Source organism: Labrus mixtus, chromosome 18 (assembly GCF_963584025.1).
Source record: "Labrus mixtus chromosome 18, fLabMix1.1, whole genome shotgun sequence".
Taxonomy (NCBI): Eukaryota; Metazoa; Chordata; class Actinopteri; order Labriformes; family Labridae; genus Labrus; species Labrus mixtus.
The window spans coordinates 13,936,520-13,953,635 of record NC_083629.1 but is presented as its reverse complement, the minus strand read 5'-3'; the positions used below and the strand labels follow the sequence as shown (position 1 = coordinate 13,953,635).

Sequence of the window (17,116 nt, the reverse complement as noted above, 5' to 3'; positions counted from 1 at the left end):
CACACTAAGGAGTGATATAGGAAGAATGTTTTTTGCAGATTTATGCAAAATGATGTTTGAACATTTATGATGTTTTTTGTTTTAACTTTTTTCACCAAATCAATTGGCACGAATAACTCATATTCACTTGGAGTAAAAACAACATGATGATAAGATTCAGAATCTTTTTTTTTTTTTTTTACAAAGAAAAGAAAATCCCCATTCTTTTCAGCCATGTGCAGCTGGATCAAACCTTTTCAAAGCAAACAACATTTTTCCACTTGGGTCTGGAACTCTGAATAACTGGGCAATGTCTCCTGCTAATGCTAATAACACTCAGAGATTTTCCTGACAGGACTATGAAAGTATTCCCTGCTACCGCTGCCTGGAAATCACAGCACAGCCCCATCCTTAATTCAAAGTGAAAAGATAAGTGGGAAAATGTTCAGGATGGTTCTGCGTGATTTCCAGCAGAGAATGTGCGGCTCCTCTGTGTTTGGATCAACGATGCTGCAGCGGAAAAAAAAAAAGGGTGTTTGGGTTCTTATTGGATATAGCCGAGAGGTCGGGGCTCTGGAGGGAAAACAGCAGATATCAGAGTGAGGTGCAGGCTGTGTTGGGCCTCCTGTCTAGACTCCATGTGTTGGCTGGAATTGGATTAAGAGAAGATGTGGAAGCTTGATGGAAAAGAAAAGAGGCCTGTAATGCTACAACAGCTATTAAAGAAAGAAGATACATAATCAAAATAAAAAACAGAGCTGACCAATACAATACTCGAATCTGCCTCAAACAACGCTCACTGTAGAAATACTGTTTGTAACACAAAGAAGATAAACACAATCTGAAAATGGAACAGAAAACATGGAACAAAATCTGAAAGTTTGAAGAGAAGTCATAATATCTGACGTCTTTTTTTTTTCTTCCTTCTGGCTTCAAAGCACTGACTTGTGAGCGGGCCTTAGATTAGCACCTGTCTGCTTTCAGAGCCCTCTCACTGATCCAGGGTCAGCCTTTTGTTTTTACTTCAAAAGATCAGAGGGTGTTTGGATTCAGCTTGTCGTCAGCATGATTCATGGACAAAACAGGGTACGCTGTCTTTCATGCAGTTGAAGAGACAAAGTGTTGTTCTGTTAAGTCAACACTAGTCAGAAAAAATGACATCTACAAAGACAAATCAATAAAACCAATGCTACCTGAGGCTCCAAGGACTGAGGTCTCATTAGCTATGTTTATTAAAGCACAGGAGCTTATACTGGAGTGTTGAGTGCACATAGAGGGCAGCTGACAAGCACAGGGCAGGCTATATCTGAACAGAGGCTGCCCCATACTTCTACAAGGCTGGTCATGAGGCTGCAGGGCGGCAGTGTGGATGTCCGGAAGTCTTCCTTTAGCGCTCCGCTCCGGCAGCAGTGGAGGATTTCTGGCCCGGGAAATGATGGGGCTTGAGGAGGGAAGGGTGGGGAGGAGGGTCGCAGAGCCACACACCTGCCAGATGATTTGTCATTATAGAAGGGTCAGCACTCAGCTGTCACCCCCTAATCACCCATCCTACCCATTGAGCCCCCCCCCCCCCCATATACTCCACTCCAGTCCTCCAAAAACACCCCCTGCATTCCTAAGGCATCTCTGGTTACACTCACAGCACCACTACCCCATCTGCCCCTCCTTCTTACACTCTACCCTGAGAGAAAATGTACCCCTGTGAGAGACACACACACACACACTGAGATCATTGTGTAGATGTGCCGCTTGTATTATGCCTCCATGTGTGTAGATGTGCAGTTCATAGAAGTGTGAATATATGTTTTTCTAAGGGCAGAGTTGTTTGTATCCATTCTGACGGAGAAGCGACGGCGCACAATTTATACCAGTATAAGGACGTGTGAATTGGTCCAGGCTGCGGTCCAGGAACAAAAACCCCCCGCAGACAAGCCAAACACTGAGGACTCTCACAGGTATACTATATCTGTCGACAGCGTTCTTTCATCACCATGGGTCACAGGTCACACTCTTTTCCATTGAATGCAGCTTCCTCTGGGACGTGCGAGTGTGTGAGACAGATCCTCAGCCATTAGCCTCCCCACTGTCCACCAGATTATCTCAAGTTGAGCTCTGCGAGTGTTTCTGAGGGGGGCTCAGTGCGCTTACATCATATCCTCATAGACCCCTTTGTCCATTATCATGTGTCTTATCATCACCACCGACAGGCAGAGTCTGAGTCTCTGCGTCCCAAAAGAGAGAAGGAGAGGGGAGGCGGGTATCACTAACACTTAGTTAAGGGGAGAACATGTTTAGAGTGTTAACAGAAGCTTTGGGTGACACTTGACATTAACACTATAGAAATACATTCTCTTGCAGACTGACTGACAAGCTGTAAGCTTTTCCTCAAGAAGGCAGCTTGTTGGCAGAAGTGATAATGACTGAGAGGTACGCTTGTTTTCTGTCTATAAATGAAAGCATTGTGGAGTTTGCTAAGATAAAGGCCTATTGTACTACTTCACTTCCTGGTCCAAGCATCACCTGTCACTTCTTATCCAATGCTTTCTCTTGTGTGTTGGCCCCGCACCTCCTCTGTCTGACCTGGTGGGGTCAGTAGAGGCCGGCTGACAGGCTGGGCAGCTGCCTTCACAACCAAACCACAGCAGCCATGAGGCTTGGAGAGGCATCACACAACCCGCTAGCCACTTGATATGGAGAGCATCTTTCTCTCGTCTCCTGAGCCGCCACTTGATGACTCTGCCCCCTGGAGAGCTCAGGGGAAGGAGGAGGGAGGGAGGGAGGGAGGGTGGGGGCAAACCAGACTTGAATGAGAGGATAATGACATGACATCAGTGTCATCGTTAACCAAATGGGGCTGTAAACAATGGAAGGACATATGCTGTTCAGTGAATTGCTGCTAGCACCAGACACACCCATAAAGGAACATAGGCAAAGGAGCCTTGACAGTTAGATGTCACATTCATGGAATAGAGAAGTGATACATAGAGGAAGAATAGAGTATTCCCGAGGGGTTGGGGGTGGGGGGGGGTTCCTCCACAGGTATCAGTATCAGTTACTGAAGCACCTCAAGCACTGAGCAGTGGAAAAAAAGATGTTTCAATTAAGAAGAGAGACGGGAAAAGAGCAAAGAAGGAGGGATGGGGGGGATGAGGAAAACAAAAGTGCAGGGAAAGCGACAGCAGTGGGAGCCTGTTTATTCATACATCATAGTGGAGGAGTACCTCCTACCACGAGGTGTGGTGGCAGGTCTCTCCAGTCGAGACCCACATGACAAGAGTTTGTTTTCTCAGTGCAGCTCTTAAGAGGGGAAAATTAGCCATTTAATCCCCCTGTACATTGCCAGGCCCTTTGCCCCAGGGGATGAGAGCAGGCGAGAGGCACGGAGTTCAGGTCTGAAGGTGTTTAAAAGAAAACCACAAAAACAAGTACCCTCCCACTCAAAACCAAACCTCTACACAGATTATTGTGCGTTAAAATAGTCAGAAGACATCCACCTCACCCTCCGCCCTGTGTTGACCCTGTTGCCTCTCGGCTGTGACACAAATAAACTTGGGAGGAAGGAGGCACTGTCGTCCTCGGAGTTCCCTGCCTGCCCGTGTCTTCTTTGCTGGCGATGGCCTGGTTTGGCCTGGCCTGGGTTCATCCCGGGAGGAGACTGCTGGTCTGTCTGGCACATGGCCACAAAGGGAAAACAATAACACTAAAAGCAGAGCCCTTTCAGATGACCAGAATACACACAAGACAAATGTTTCTCCCGCTCTGTCGTTCTGTAATGCTCCCTCTGTTTCCTCCCGTTCTTTGGGTCACGAATGACTCATCCACGAGTAAAAAGCCTCCAGTCAACTACAGAGTGTGCTTATTTTGACTCATACTTCAAGAGAAGATCAATATTTGCACAGATCTATGGGAGGGAAAACAATAGTGATCTAGCCCCCACCAGCTCTGTCTGTTAATGGTCTGTTTACTGAGACAGACGGGATAATGGCCTGGGTGGGGGCTGGTGGAGAATCGGACAGTGGCGGCGCTCCACTCTGTTTCTCATCTGCTCTGTAACGAGGAGAGCAAGCACATACAGTACAAGAAACTAAAGCAAGGTGGTGGCTGTATGCTGTCAAAGAAGATGAGGAATCCTGTTGACACAGAGTGGTTTGCAAGTCAAATAGCTGGACCTGAACCTCCACACTTTTGTTCTGTCTGCACTCTCATTTTGCTATGCAAATGTTTAAATCTGGGAGCTGTGGCTGCAGGCAGACTTTTAGATCTGACCTATGGAAACACTTAGATGGTCAAAGAAGCACTGCGCTGATGTCTATAGTTACAGGCTAGGCTGGGTCTAGCAACACAAAACAGTGGCACGCGCTATGAGTGTGTTGTGAGGAAGAAAGGAGGATATCAGATATCTGAGAAACCAAGTTCAGCTTTAGGTCTTGGTTATGGTGGCACTTCAAAAGGACTTACAGGAAAGTCCTTCTGTTTTGCAAGAGCCAAACAAACCATTTTCCCATGAATGGTAATATTTGGCAACGTCATAGAATAATAGAATCTAATTTTAATTGGCTGAATGAAAGCAAAATATGGACTTTGAGACGTTATCTAAAGGTAGTAAAAGTAGATCAAAGGCGGCGACTTTTGAGGGAGTTCATCTGAGGTCACGCTAACCGGCGCCTCAGTCTCCAGCTCATAACTTAAGCATCAAAGCCATGTTTGTGTGAAACACACAGTGCGTGAGTGCATGACTATTTGAGGCCAAGAATACGAGGCCGGTCTCTCCAAGGTGCCATCACTCTGCTCCCGTCAGTTTCGGCACTCTGACGTCTTGGTGCTGCGCCTCAGCCTCCCCGGGGTCAGCGACCTCTGATCCGTCCCTCTCTAGCCCTCCCAGCCCCGTCGGGCCTATCAGATGGATATGCGCCCTGTGGGGATCAGAGAACCTGGGATTCACGGCTGTTTCTCAAGATTACTCTGGAGCGGTTGATCTTTGCATATTGAGTGAAAGAGAGGAATATCACAGCTCACTTGCACTTTCATTGCAGGTGAGAGGGGAAAGCAAGGTAAGGAAAGAATGTATGCAATTTAAACCTCATATTCTCTAATATAGTGAGGGCAGAAATGGATCCAAGAGAACTCTATGGACCATGTTTAGTGATCCTGCTCCCTTACAGAGTCAAATCAAGGGTCACTGGTAGTGCTCTTGGTCAGCTAGGCCTGAGCTGAAAAGATGGAGAGCTCAGACCTGGACTCAGGCCAAGCAGGCAGGGAAAGGCTAGCGAAGCCAGCTGCCAGGAACAGAGGGCTGTGATGGTACCACTGACTATTCTAGATATCTCCCTACCACCAAAGCACTTAACATGCAGTATAAGCCAACAAACAAACAAACAAACAGAACGCTGAGGAACACAGGCAGGGAGCATCACTTAGAGACCCATTAACCCCTGGCTCTCAACCAGAACAGTGGGCAGGCATCCTTTAAGTAGATGTTAAACATAGCTAGTCTACCTGTGTATGCACAAGTGATTTCTACACTACTGCTGTATGTCTATACGTTTTTACTTACGTCCACAATGTGGATTGAGTCAATTTCACTGAAGACTGTAGGAAGTTTGTAGGTGATGAAAACAATGATTTCACTCTGTTAGAAAATGGTCATAGAAAACGACCCATCTGTATTCAACCCATCGCTGGGTCGCTTGTCTGTTTTGCCAAAGAAAGTGCTCTGAGGAATACTTCCTCCAGCACAGAAGTGCATCCCCAAGAGAGGAGCTCCAGACTAAACACTCTGCTCTTTCAGCTGCTCTCCTACACCCTACCGACAAGAGACGGATGCTTGACAAGCGCTCCCAACAGAAAACCTAACTTTTTCCACCAATTATAAAAAGAAATGCAGAGAGGGGGGGAGGAGGCAAGGCTTCATAATATTATACACACTGGCATTTGGTGAAGCACATTGAGCAACCTCTGTCAGAAAAAGATGGGCTAATTTCAGGGCGACCCTTGCCAACACAAACAACTGTTCTGGCTAGCTTTCATTGTCAGCACTTGAGGTTTGAGTTGAATTTTTCAGCGCTCCGCAGCCAATTTCTCTTTCCCCTTATCCCCCCCACCCCATGCGATTTGTCCTTGTCCAAGATCCCAGTCAGTCTTTCAACGCCTACGCAGCCAGGGTAAAAAAAAAAAAAGTTTGAAAAAGTGTTCTTATAGAGGGAAAACTCAGATCCAGATGCTTTTCTGCACACGTAAACAAAACATAAAAGAAAATCCAACATACATTTTTCTTACAGGGCGTCAGCATGTGTCTTAATGAACTCGTGCATAAACACAGACCTGTTTTTACTATTATGCAGTCATGACTTCACTGGTACTGTGTATTTTGATGTATGCAAGAGTTTGGTTCAGGTTATGCCTCTCGGCAGACGTAGGTTCAGTGAGAAGAGGTGGGAGTTAAAACAGCTACTGCTTTTTTTTTCGATTCATATCACAGCCATGTCAACGTAAACATCATGTGTTTCTGTTTGTGTCTCCACAAGTATTTACTTCAACCTCGACTTTGTTTATCAAAGGCTTTTACTGTTATACATAAAAGCAAAGGAGCCATGGCAAGACATTCTGAATCCTGGCTGTAATGTTACATTCATAGCTGACTCATAATTCTTACGGCTCACGCATGGTTCTGGGTACTTGCCATTCAATAAGACGGACAGCACTATATAGAAACCTCACACAGTCAGGGTCTTATCCTCTGTGGCATATCATACGCACCTTTACACATCAGAGGAAGAGAATTCTGGTTATGTGTGTGTGAAGGGGGGCAGATGTTGAAGCTGAATGGGCACCTTTGGAGACCCCTGTTGCCTGAACATGCAGCCTTTCCTCTGCTTCAGTATTGAGGCAGCTGTATTTAATAAAAGAGCTCGGCTCAGCCCATATTTATTCAGGTACAGCTGACGGCGAAGGAGAGACAGTGAAAGAGGAGTGGCCCTTCTTTTTCCTGGCAGCCGTGCAGCACTCCTGCGGTTTTTTGGGGGGCAAAGGGACAAGGCGAAAAAGACACAGACACAGACACAGAGGGAGAAGGAGAGCAGTCCACTGAAATAAAAAGACTCGGCTCCATGTCATGTCCTCACTGGTGTGCAAGAGTCCTGCCCCAGAGGCCCCCGGGGGCCACCAGAGAGGGGGGTGTGTGAGCTCAACTCTCCAGTCATACTTGATCGCTATGTCAAAGACAAATCACCGGCAGTGGTGCTTTCACCCTGGGCCTTGACCAAGACAAACAGCCGTGTTTTAAAATAAGTACCTACCCCTTCACAGCCCCTTTCACCTCATCCACACTCAGGCACATCCATATCTCCTAACACATTGGAGCATATTCCCTTCACAGGTCATAGGACTGGAGCTGCAGTCCAACGCTCTACACAGGGGACCCACTTTTCACCCTCTCAACGCTGTCTGCCTTCTTTCTGCTCTGCACACACTGAATTTTTACCACATCACACAAACCCTATTGTAGCAAAATATGCCTAGATTGCAATAACAGGGGTGAGAGTGAGTGTGTATGACACAAAATGTACAGCACGTTTAAGGGACACCGTCTGTGAGCATGTGCAAGCTTGATCGTCTATGTATATCTGAGCTTGCATGCACAAAACCTCAAACTTAGCTAAATCTCAAATTGCCAACTGGGCAGAAGTGTCAGCACTATGCCTTTCTTTTACTTAACAGAACGTTGCATCTTGGGAGTTGTGGTTTGTCTGAGGGGGCCTCTCTGTGTCGCTGCCTGCGGCCTGCAGCAGAGGGACTGTTGTTCCTAACTGAAGTGAACCTCATTTATCTCTGTAGCAGAGCCCGTCCTCTCAGCGTCGGTCCTCCTGGACCCCTGAACTGCTGACACCGCCCCCCCTTCCTTTCTACCCTCCTCTGAGCTCCAGCATGCGGCAAAAATTGTGAGATGTGTTTCATCTGCATATTGATCAGCCTGGCCAAAAGAAGTAGGACCTCAGCACTATACTGAATACATAATGTAAATAAGTATCAGTTATTCTGCTTAAACTATCCTGCAAACCTTTAAGGAAAGATGTTGCAGGTGATTTTCCAGGTAATTAGGAGCACAGGATGTGCAACTAAAGTCAATATCAACTTGTATCTGTAGACAAAATAAGAATTAACTGGATAACTCTTATCCTTTACATGCTGACATTAAGTGCACATCTCAGCCAATTCAAGGTTATTGTCAGGGTGAAGTCACGCTGAGAGTCAGAGAGCTCGCCCAAAAAGAATATGACCCCGTTTTGCTCTTGTCACCCAATAAAAGCAGGCTGCTCTCAGTGTGTGGGCAGGCTTTAGTACCAGCCAGTTGCAGTCCAGAGGGCTGGGCTGTCTGATGGATAGCTTATGTTCGGCGAGGACTGGACCAATGGCGTCGTGGATTGATTGGCCCAAAGGGGTTGTCGGGGGAAAGCACTTCCTGTGTGTGTTAATGGACACTCCAGCAAAGGCACTGTGGCGGCTTGTGGCAGAGTGATGGTTGTTACTAGCTCTCTCTCCCTCTCTTTCGCCTCCTTCTAATTAGAAGAGTCAATAGAGCCGAGCCAGGCTTTCCAAGCAGTATCTTACCCTACACCAAAATGTTTACAGTAAATTTGTGTAGCTATGCCCCATAGTTTCCCATGATTTCCATGAAAAGAGCTGTTAGTTGAATTCATTGTAAGCCTCTGAAAAGAACCTTTTCATTTGGTATTAATTAAAATAATACAGATATTGTGAAGTGTTGCTATAGTTTAAGATGTTTAGTTCCAAAGAAATGTTGTGATAAATCGGTACTCTGCAGGTTAGTTAACCTGAGCCTGGCTACGTTGGATGCATACACAGTGTGTGTTTTTACCCAAGTCTGCCGAGCTGCTCAAGTTCAGGCACTGGGGGTCCATAGATTTCAATGTGAAGGGGCTTGTAGGTGTACAGAACTTCCTCTATCCTTGGCACAGGCTGAAGAGACACCGTCTGACGCTGAAAAGAAAACAGAAACAAAGTTTAACACAGGAGAATTTTCCTCATTGTCTTATTTAAGTATGCATAGCAACAGTGGAAACTTCCGATGTGGAACATGGCACAAATGGAAAAACAATTTGGAAAAGGCTTAAAGTCAATCAAACTGCTGCATTTACAACCACCAGCTCTTGACCGACTGGTTTGGCAATTGGAGTTATGTCATTTCCCCCTGGCACTGCTGGTTTGGTGGAGAAACAATTGAGACAATGACTGAGCTCTATTTTTATTGGTCAACTGTTTGTGATGGAAATCTGATATCAAGAAGAGGGGGGTTGATGAGAAAATATAATTCCTGAGTACAGACATGGCTATGGGAGTTTTTTTAAACTTGAAACCATTAAACTACAAATCGACTGAAGTAAAACAGAAGAAGAGAAATGGAATTATCGATTTAATCGTATTTGGTAGTACAGAAATGTGAGCTGCTTTAGCTGTGATTACTTCACCTTGAACAATGTTTAGCCAACCCTGGTGAATCTCAATGCCACTGGAATTATTTTCAGTAGTGTCAAAAGTAAAACTTTTATATTTCTAGGTACCCACACAGTCAAAACACACGTAGTGTCAAATAAAAAAACTATTTTTTGATCCACAAACAAGTTCAGAGTTCAGTCAGGCAATTGAAGTTCCGAATTCTCCTGACCATAGTAGTGATGGAGAGGGAAACATGATACTTCTTGAGGACAGTGTAGAAATGTTCGACTTGGGGCTCTGCCATCAAAGGGGAATTTCCACAGAACATCAGACCGCCAGGCTTACTCCAGCATTAATGTAATAAGACTTGGAAGATGAGCCAAAGTCATGAAACAAACGTGGGATTTAAAAAGATGATGTCTAAACAAACACTGACTTTTTTAAGTAAGTAGCAGAGGAACTGAGAGACAAAAGAAAGATTCAGAAAAAGATAAAGAGAGAAAGCAAATAAAAGAGTAGTGGGGGTGTATAAACAACAGCACACAGAGGGGAGCTGATGAAAACCAAACTAAACGAGTAACATGTGCCCCGTGGCCTCAGACTGCTTGCCCTCACAACATGCTTTAGCCCTTCCTAGTGAACACACAAGGAAATAAAGCAACCAAAGCTGAGCGGCAAATTCCTGAAGCACCAAGTGATGCACACTGAGACAGCAATAAGTTTCTTATCAAAACACAACATGATGGTAACTGTCCTTAGCAGGCCAGCGTGTGAAAACACTAACGACACACATAAATAAACGTGTATTTTGCTTAATAAAGATAGAAACTATCAATCTTCGGGTTGTCATGATACCAAAACTTCCATATGATACCAGTGAAAACGTAACAATTTCAAATCCTGTTCCAATATAACTGCAACAAAAAGAAAAGTCTTAAGCACCTAATACTGGGTCGTACTAGGGGGCACGAGGTACTTGTTGTTGTCTTTGTTACTCCAGTAAAGTTTCATGTTTCTCACGCACCATCGATGAGGAACACAACGCAGAAAACAAGCAGGCCACCGGGACATCCGTTTCTGACGTTTTATTTACGGTAAAAACATATATAACCAGCAAGAACCTGAGTATTTAGATGACTTCAAATGACCATCCTTGGCAGTTTTTTTTGTTTTTAATTACCGAAGATTACGAGCAAACTCCTGAACACTGCAAATTGCAACGTTGGCAATATTTCAATACCAACCATAATCTATATGTAGTTTTAAATGCAGTCCAGTCATTTGTGTGTTCTATATCACAATATGTAACTACCGTATATAGCAAAGTAAAACTAAAAGACCACCAATTGAGGGGCTGATAGCTCCATCGATTTTTAACTTGTAAACCGTGTAACCGGTGACCGACCTGTCCTCACAAATATGACTCATTCTAGGCTGATCTCAGACTCGCACACAATCCGCTATTTTCATGCCATGCACACAGCGACACAAACACTAAGCACAAGCTAACATGTTGGCAGTGTGGACATGAGGTGCCCATCAGCAGAGGCCAAAAAGCGTAGACACACAAGCATTGAGTACAATGCTACGGCGGATCCGGCCTATGTATGAGCTCCTGCTGTGGAGCGCGGAACATTTCATTATGATTTAATCAATATTCCTGTGATGTTCTTTGGTTATGGTCGGACATCTTAATGATCTCAGCGTGTGAGCACGTGACCTGCCGTGACATGTATCACTTTGCAGGAAATATAGTAGATGAATGCATATCGATAATTAACGGTTAAAACAAGATATTTGCAGCAGCAAATACTGTTCACTAAGGCAGCTAGAAACAGAGAAGCAGACAGGTAACAGACTGCAAGCAATAGCCTAATGAGGTAGTCCCTTAATATAGTTATTAGTTGAGTAAATCATAATTCCTTCAGGAGTCAGAGAGAAAGCTGCTGAAGAGAGTGAAGCAGTAAACTTCTCTCTTACTGTTATTTGATTTAGTTATGATTCACTGTACATCAAACAACTCGGGATAAAGACTGTTAATAGCAGCTGTTTAAATCTTTCTTGAATGTGAACTTGATGCAGAAAATACAAATCCCACATTATTTAAAAATATAATTCAGTCATGTTTTGGTCCAAAGTAATTGCCATCTCAGTGCATCTCTGATTACAAAAATTGTTTTTACCAGAATCTCCCAGGCCTACTTCCAAGAATGACTTTCTACTACTTTAACAGAACGAGTCTGAACCTGTTGTATAAAGCAATGGTTTAAACATGCAGGTAGAACAGCAGCAGGGATAGCAACAGTGGGAACATAACCACAAAAAGTTGGGTTATGGGGGCGCCAGTTTAGCTCAGCGGATAGAGCGTGAGCCCCATGTTCAAAGGCTAAAGTCCTTGTAACAGCGGCCGTTCAAATCCGTCCTCCGCCCTTTGCTGCATGTCATTCCCAGCTCTCCTCTCTCAACCTTTCCTGTCTCTCTTCAGCTGTCCTAGCCCAAAAAGGACCAAATGTAGCCCAAAAAGAACGGCTTTACAAATAAAGAAACGGTGAATGATGAACTGTTTCTACTCAAAATCAAGCATGTCTTTTAGGAGCGTACGTTATTCTAACGAATGAATGAATAACCAAAGATTAAATAGTGAAAATTAACTATAACTCGCATAACATCTAGCTGCTGTTCTTCATGTTTTGCAACATGATTCTCCTTAACCCAAAATAATTCCCAAAATCATTTATTTCACCACTTAGAATTTGGAGCTTGTTCTGATTGTTTTGAAATGGTGTGATGATTTTTATACCCAGGCCTCCATCCAAATGGTAATGGTTACAGCCAACTTTAAGTTGCTGCTGCTAACTTATAAAATAGTAAACAGCAGTGCACCATCATACCTGTCTGACCTAGTGAACACATACGTGCCTGCATGGACACTGCATTCCCAGGGGACCGGCCTTTTGAGTGTCCCACGGTCAGAAAGAATGTTTTTTTCATTACGTGCTCCAAAATTGTGAAACAGTTTATCTGTAGACATTAGGCAGGCACATTCAGTTGAGGTTTTTAAAGCCATAGACCCACTTGTTTACTGTTGTCTATGATCATGAGTTGTTTGTTTCCCTAATGTCCTGTCATATAGTTTAAGTGTGCGTTTAATTGTTTTTAGATTTTTCAATGTAATTGTAATGTAATTTGTAAAGCCATGTACAGCACTTTGACTGAAAGCGCTTTATAAATAAAGTATTATCATTATTAAAAAGTACACGTAGGAAAGCATTACTTGTTTACATAACAGACGTTTTTTTAGCCTTCGTCCATACCTCTTAAAACACAAGGCACCCCACTTCTCCACGGTTTTTCAGTCAACCTTTAACACCAAGGTGCCAGTGATCCGCTCTCCTGTCTCATCCATTCACTTAACACAGTGGCGCCCCACCACAGGCTAATGAAACCCAGACCCACCGACCCTAACCAAGTCACTCTCCCTCACTTTCACACTTCTTCAGTCTCTCCATCCATCTTCCTTCAGACTTTCAGCAGTGCTTTGCTCCCCTGCTGCGCCAATCAAAGACACGCACTGGGATGAAGGGGTGGGGGAGAAGCAGAGGAAGAAAAATCTACAGCAGTGGAGTTATAGAGAAAGAGAGAGGCAAATTGGGAGTTGCAGATAACTAAAGTGCAGTAAATCAGATTTTAAAGTGACAGACAGACAGAGCAGGGCCAACCCCCGGTCTGGAGACATTTCTGTTGCATTCCTCTAAAAAGGCACCTTGAAATCTGGCAGAGGCACATCTTAATGAACAAACACCGCAGAAGACGTGCATACAGAGGAACAGACTGTGCCCTTCAGAATGTATTCACAAAAATGTCTCAATCAACGCTTTGCTGCACTAAACTGCTCTGAGCCGACAGCGCTGTGTCCTTTCAGACCTGCACTGTCCTCCACTCCACCTAATAACACTGCTGAAACTTTCAATCATAATCTTATCACGTCCTATTAAAAGCTTGTGTGATTTATGGCCGATGAATGTTGTTTTCCAAATGCTCCGTTGGAAGAAAGAAACCGAAAAAGGGGGAGGGGTCCAGCCAGGCCGGGCAGAGGAGAAATGGCTGAGGAACCAGGGGCCACTGAAACAACACGACTGAAAGAGCCAACACAAACATCTGCTTTTAACATCACAGAGGCCTTTCTTACTGCCTACACAACATTATGTCTGTCCTCATGGCACTTTCAAGTTTTTGTATACCTGGTATTTAAGACTTCCATAATACCCCTGTGACACCGAAATGAAACTCTGGGGGCTGTCAATCTTAATAAAACCACAGGGGAGGACGATTTGAGGAAATCACCATCGCGCCAGAGGGAGTAGTCGTCCTTCTCTTGGTCTTGTGATCCTCCTTATCCTTGCTCAGACCCAGATCGTGTAATAGTGATCTCGTAATAACAGCTCAAATGTCTGGGAGTGGAACTGTTTGAAAAGGTCAAGTAAAAGCCGTCACTGGTGCCTATCCTTGTGTTGGTGAAGGGGACAGGTGTTCTGGCGGGGAAACCTGTTAAGTACTCCGCGCCCCTCAGAGGGGGGGCTGAAATCAGCTTGTGATTTGCTGTCGCCTTACCCATTCTTTACTCTGCTGTCCATCTGGGAAAGCAACAGGGTTAACCTATCAAACAGAGTGATATGACAGACATTCGTGTGACTTTTATGGGACAGGGGTCTCATAAAAGTCATTTTAAGGTTTGAGAGTTCTGCCCCTGAGGTAAAACACCAAAGAAAGCATACATTAACAACAAGGTGATGGAGGGGCTGTTTGTCAGAGGTGCTCCTTCATTCTAAAACAAAGTACTTAAGTGCCTATTTTTTCTTTACACACACTTAAATCTCACCTTTATAGATGGTTTATGCGATATATATTTACCTATCCATAATCCCCAATGCTTTGCAATTCTTCTCTAAAATAATTGAGAAGAACCAGATTTTACATTTAACGATGCAAAGTGCTGGACGGTGCAGGTCTCATTTTATATTCACAATCAAATTTGTGACTTAACGTTCTTGATTCATCTCCAATCATGGGTCACCAGTAAGAGAGCCACCAGAAACACGTGCCACAAGCGTACACCCATACTGCACGATCATCAGCAACCTCCAGCCCCCCCGTCTCTCCTGACTTTGCAGCTCAGCAGGACACATGAAGGGCATTGAGAGACCAACCTCTCCATCAGCACCTACCCACAACATATACGGAAGCACACATACAAAACCCCCTAACACTTGTTTCCTAGGGTCTTTTTGGAGCCACATCTAGCCCACGCTGAGCTCCAGAGGCAGAGAAGCCCTTGTCATTAATGCACAGGGTGATAATGAGGACAATGAAAAGGGAAACAGCAGACAGTTTTGTATGGGGATAAAATTAATCAGCTTGTTAGGGACAAGCCTCGTGCCTCATCCTCAGCTTTGACTTCCACCTTCTGCCCTGGCGCTGCCAGCGCTTCTGTATGGATAAAGAGCTTTGGGCTGCCCACTGGCCCACTGAGCAGCAAGTAGCAAGTGTAAAAGCTGCTGCCCACACAGTGCCTCCCCTCGCCTTACACGTTTAAATATAACTGCCTGACCAGTGGCAGCTGCCCCAGCGCAAAGCCCCTAAAGCTGACAACTCCTTTTTCCGCCAGTCTGCCCCTCGGGCAAGGGTTGCTGAGGCCAACCTAAACAGGCGAAGCCAGGGGCAGGGGCAGAGGTGTGAATGCCCACATGTGCTTGTGCCAATCAGGGCTGACGGTTCTCTTTACCCCCAGAGCTGACCCCCATCTCTCAGAGCCCCTGCAGCTATCTACCTACATGCCACCAGTCCAATAAAAAAAGGAAAGGCCGAAGGGATATGATCTCGCTTAAGACCATCTGGTGCTTTCGACGCCACAATTTTTAAAAACTAGAACTCATTTACATAAACATCAATACAAATCTGTATCTTTTGTCTCCTGAGTGTGAATAGAGGAAATAACACTGAAGACAGAGAAAGAGTGAGTGGGGGTTGGGGGAGTGACAAAACAGGTTAGACAAGTCTGCCAAAAGAGAGTACAGTTTAATGAGTACATCTAGTGAGCAGAGGACAACTAATCTAGAAAAACTCGCCCAGATCTCACATCATGAGCGTGTGTGTGTATTTGTATTTTCGTTTTCTATGCTACTGACATTTCTCTCCCTAAGTGTAGAACAGAATAAAGCCAAAAGACCCGGGGTTATATCAGACAGCTACACATCTATGTTTAGGGATAAACTTTCCACCCACGTATGTGTGTGTGTGTGTGTGTGTGTATGTGTGAGTTGGCCTTTGTTTATGTGCATGTGTCCTGCTTTCATTCAGTGCCCATGCCGGCCTCATCAGGTATGTCAGCTGCTCTGCTGTGGATCGGACCCAGCAGCGCTGGAACCTGGGACCTTTCATTTAAGATGGCGCTGAAAGCTGCTCCAAGGTGGAGAGATTCCCCATCGGTCAACTGCTTTCAGGAATGGGACCATACAGCAGCTGAGGACAAACACCAACCTCACACAAACACTTAGATATGCGCACATACAAAGCAATCATGCTTTAATACTATGAAAAACTAATACAAACCAACTTACAAGACTCATGCGAAGGTTAAACAAAAAGTAATTTATATGCTGATAACCCTCATCTAGTGTTTCGCTCAGAGAGCAGGTGTCAAACCTGATGACTACACAGCATGCCTCTTGTCATCAAACTTGGCACTGCAGCCGCTCTCCTGTGTCAGACAACAACAAGCAACCTGTTTAAACAACGGATAGTCGCTTCCCTCCCACACAGCCAGTCTCTTTTGATATCGGCAGACTTCTATTTTAAAAAGACACTTTATTCTTCAAAGGATGTTTTCTCAGACTGGGTGAGGGGAGTGTCGTTAATGTGTGTGCGTGTGTGCACCCGCACATGGATATGTGTGTCTTGGTTCAATAGAGTGCCTACAAAGTGAGGGATTAGTGAGTGATTCCAGACCATTCCTCAGGCAAGACCGGGCCCATCCCACCTCACATCACACCTGGACCGAGATTACTTTCCCCTAGGATCGACAAACTTCCTCAAGCATCCGTTCAACACAACAAGTTAACACACAACCAGATTAACCAGAAGCAGGATGGTTAGAATACTCTGAACTCTCATTTGGAAAATCGCCCGCGCAAAGAGTGCCAGGATGGCTGGGATGTCTCCTCGCATGTTCCCAGGAAACACCATGACACAACTAGATGCAACATTAGATCACTCTTTAAATAAAGACCCAAGTCATTAGGAAGCTGAGGAAGAGTTAGCTTCCTCACGCTCCATGGATTGCGCAGCTCAGAGACATGCAGATATGTCATTCCATCAGTGAGGCTCACCTTGGCCCGGGGTAAGCAGCTGGCTGAAGTGCTGGTGGACCATGGTGGGAGAGAGTTAGGGGCACCGTGTATTTTTGCTTCTATGACATGTGAACTTGCACATCAACAAAAACAAAGACGTCATAAAACCGCCTCACGTCCATTTATCACGGTCACAAATAGAAATGTTCCTCTTCGTGTACAGGCTTCACAGGACAGTTCTGATATTGGGCATTCTACTTAATACTTTGAGGCGGAAGAAGCTCAGATTGGTTTTGGGAATGTGAGCGTTGCCGGTTTTGAGTCCTGGTACAGATCAA

General features: G+C 44.9%; 1 protein-coding gene across 1 annotated transcript in view; it reads right to left on the bottom strand.

Annotated features, from left to right (window-relative positions):
* mnat1 (MNAT1 component of CDK activating kinase) overlaps positions 1 to 17,116 on the bottom strand; it is a 32,400-nt gene that overhangs the window by 2,667 nt on the left and 12,617 nt on the right. Inside the window, exon 7 of the mRNA XM_061063717.1 lies at positions 8,855 to 8,976. Coding sequence (XP_060919700.1) covers positions 8,855 to 8,976 — 122 coding nt within the window. The remainder of the gene's footprint in view (positions 1 to 8,854; positions 8,977 to 17,116) is intronic.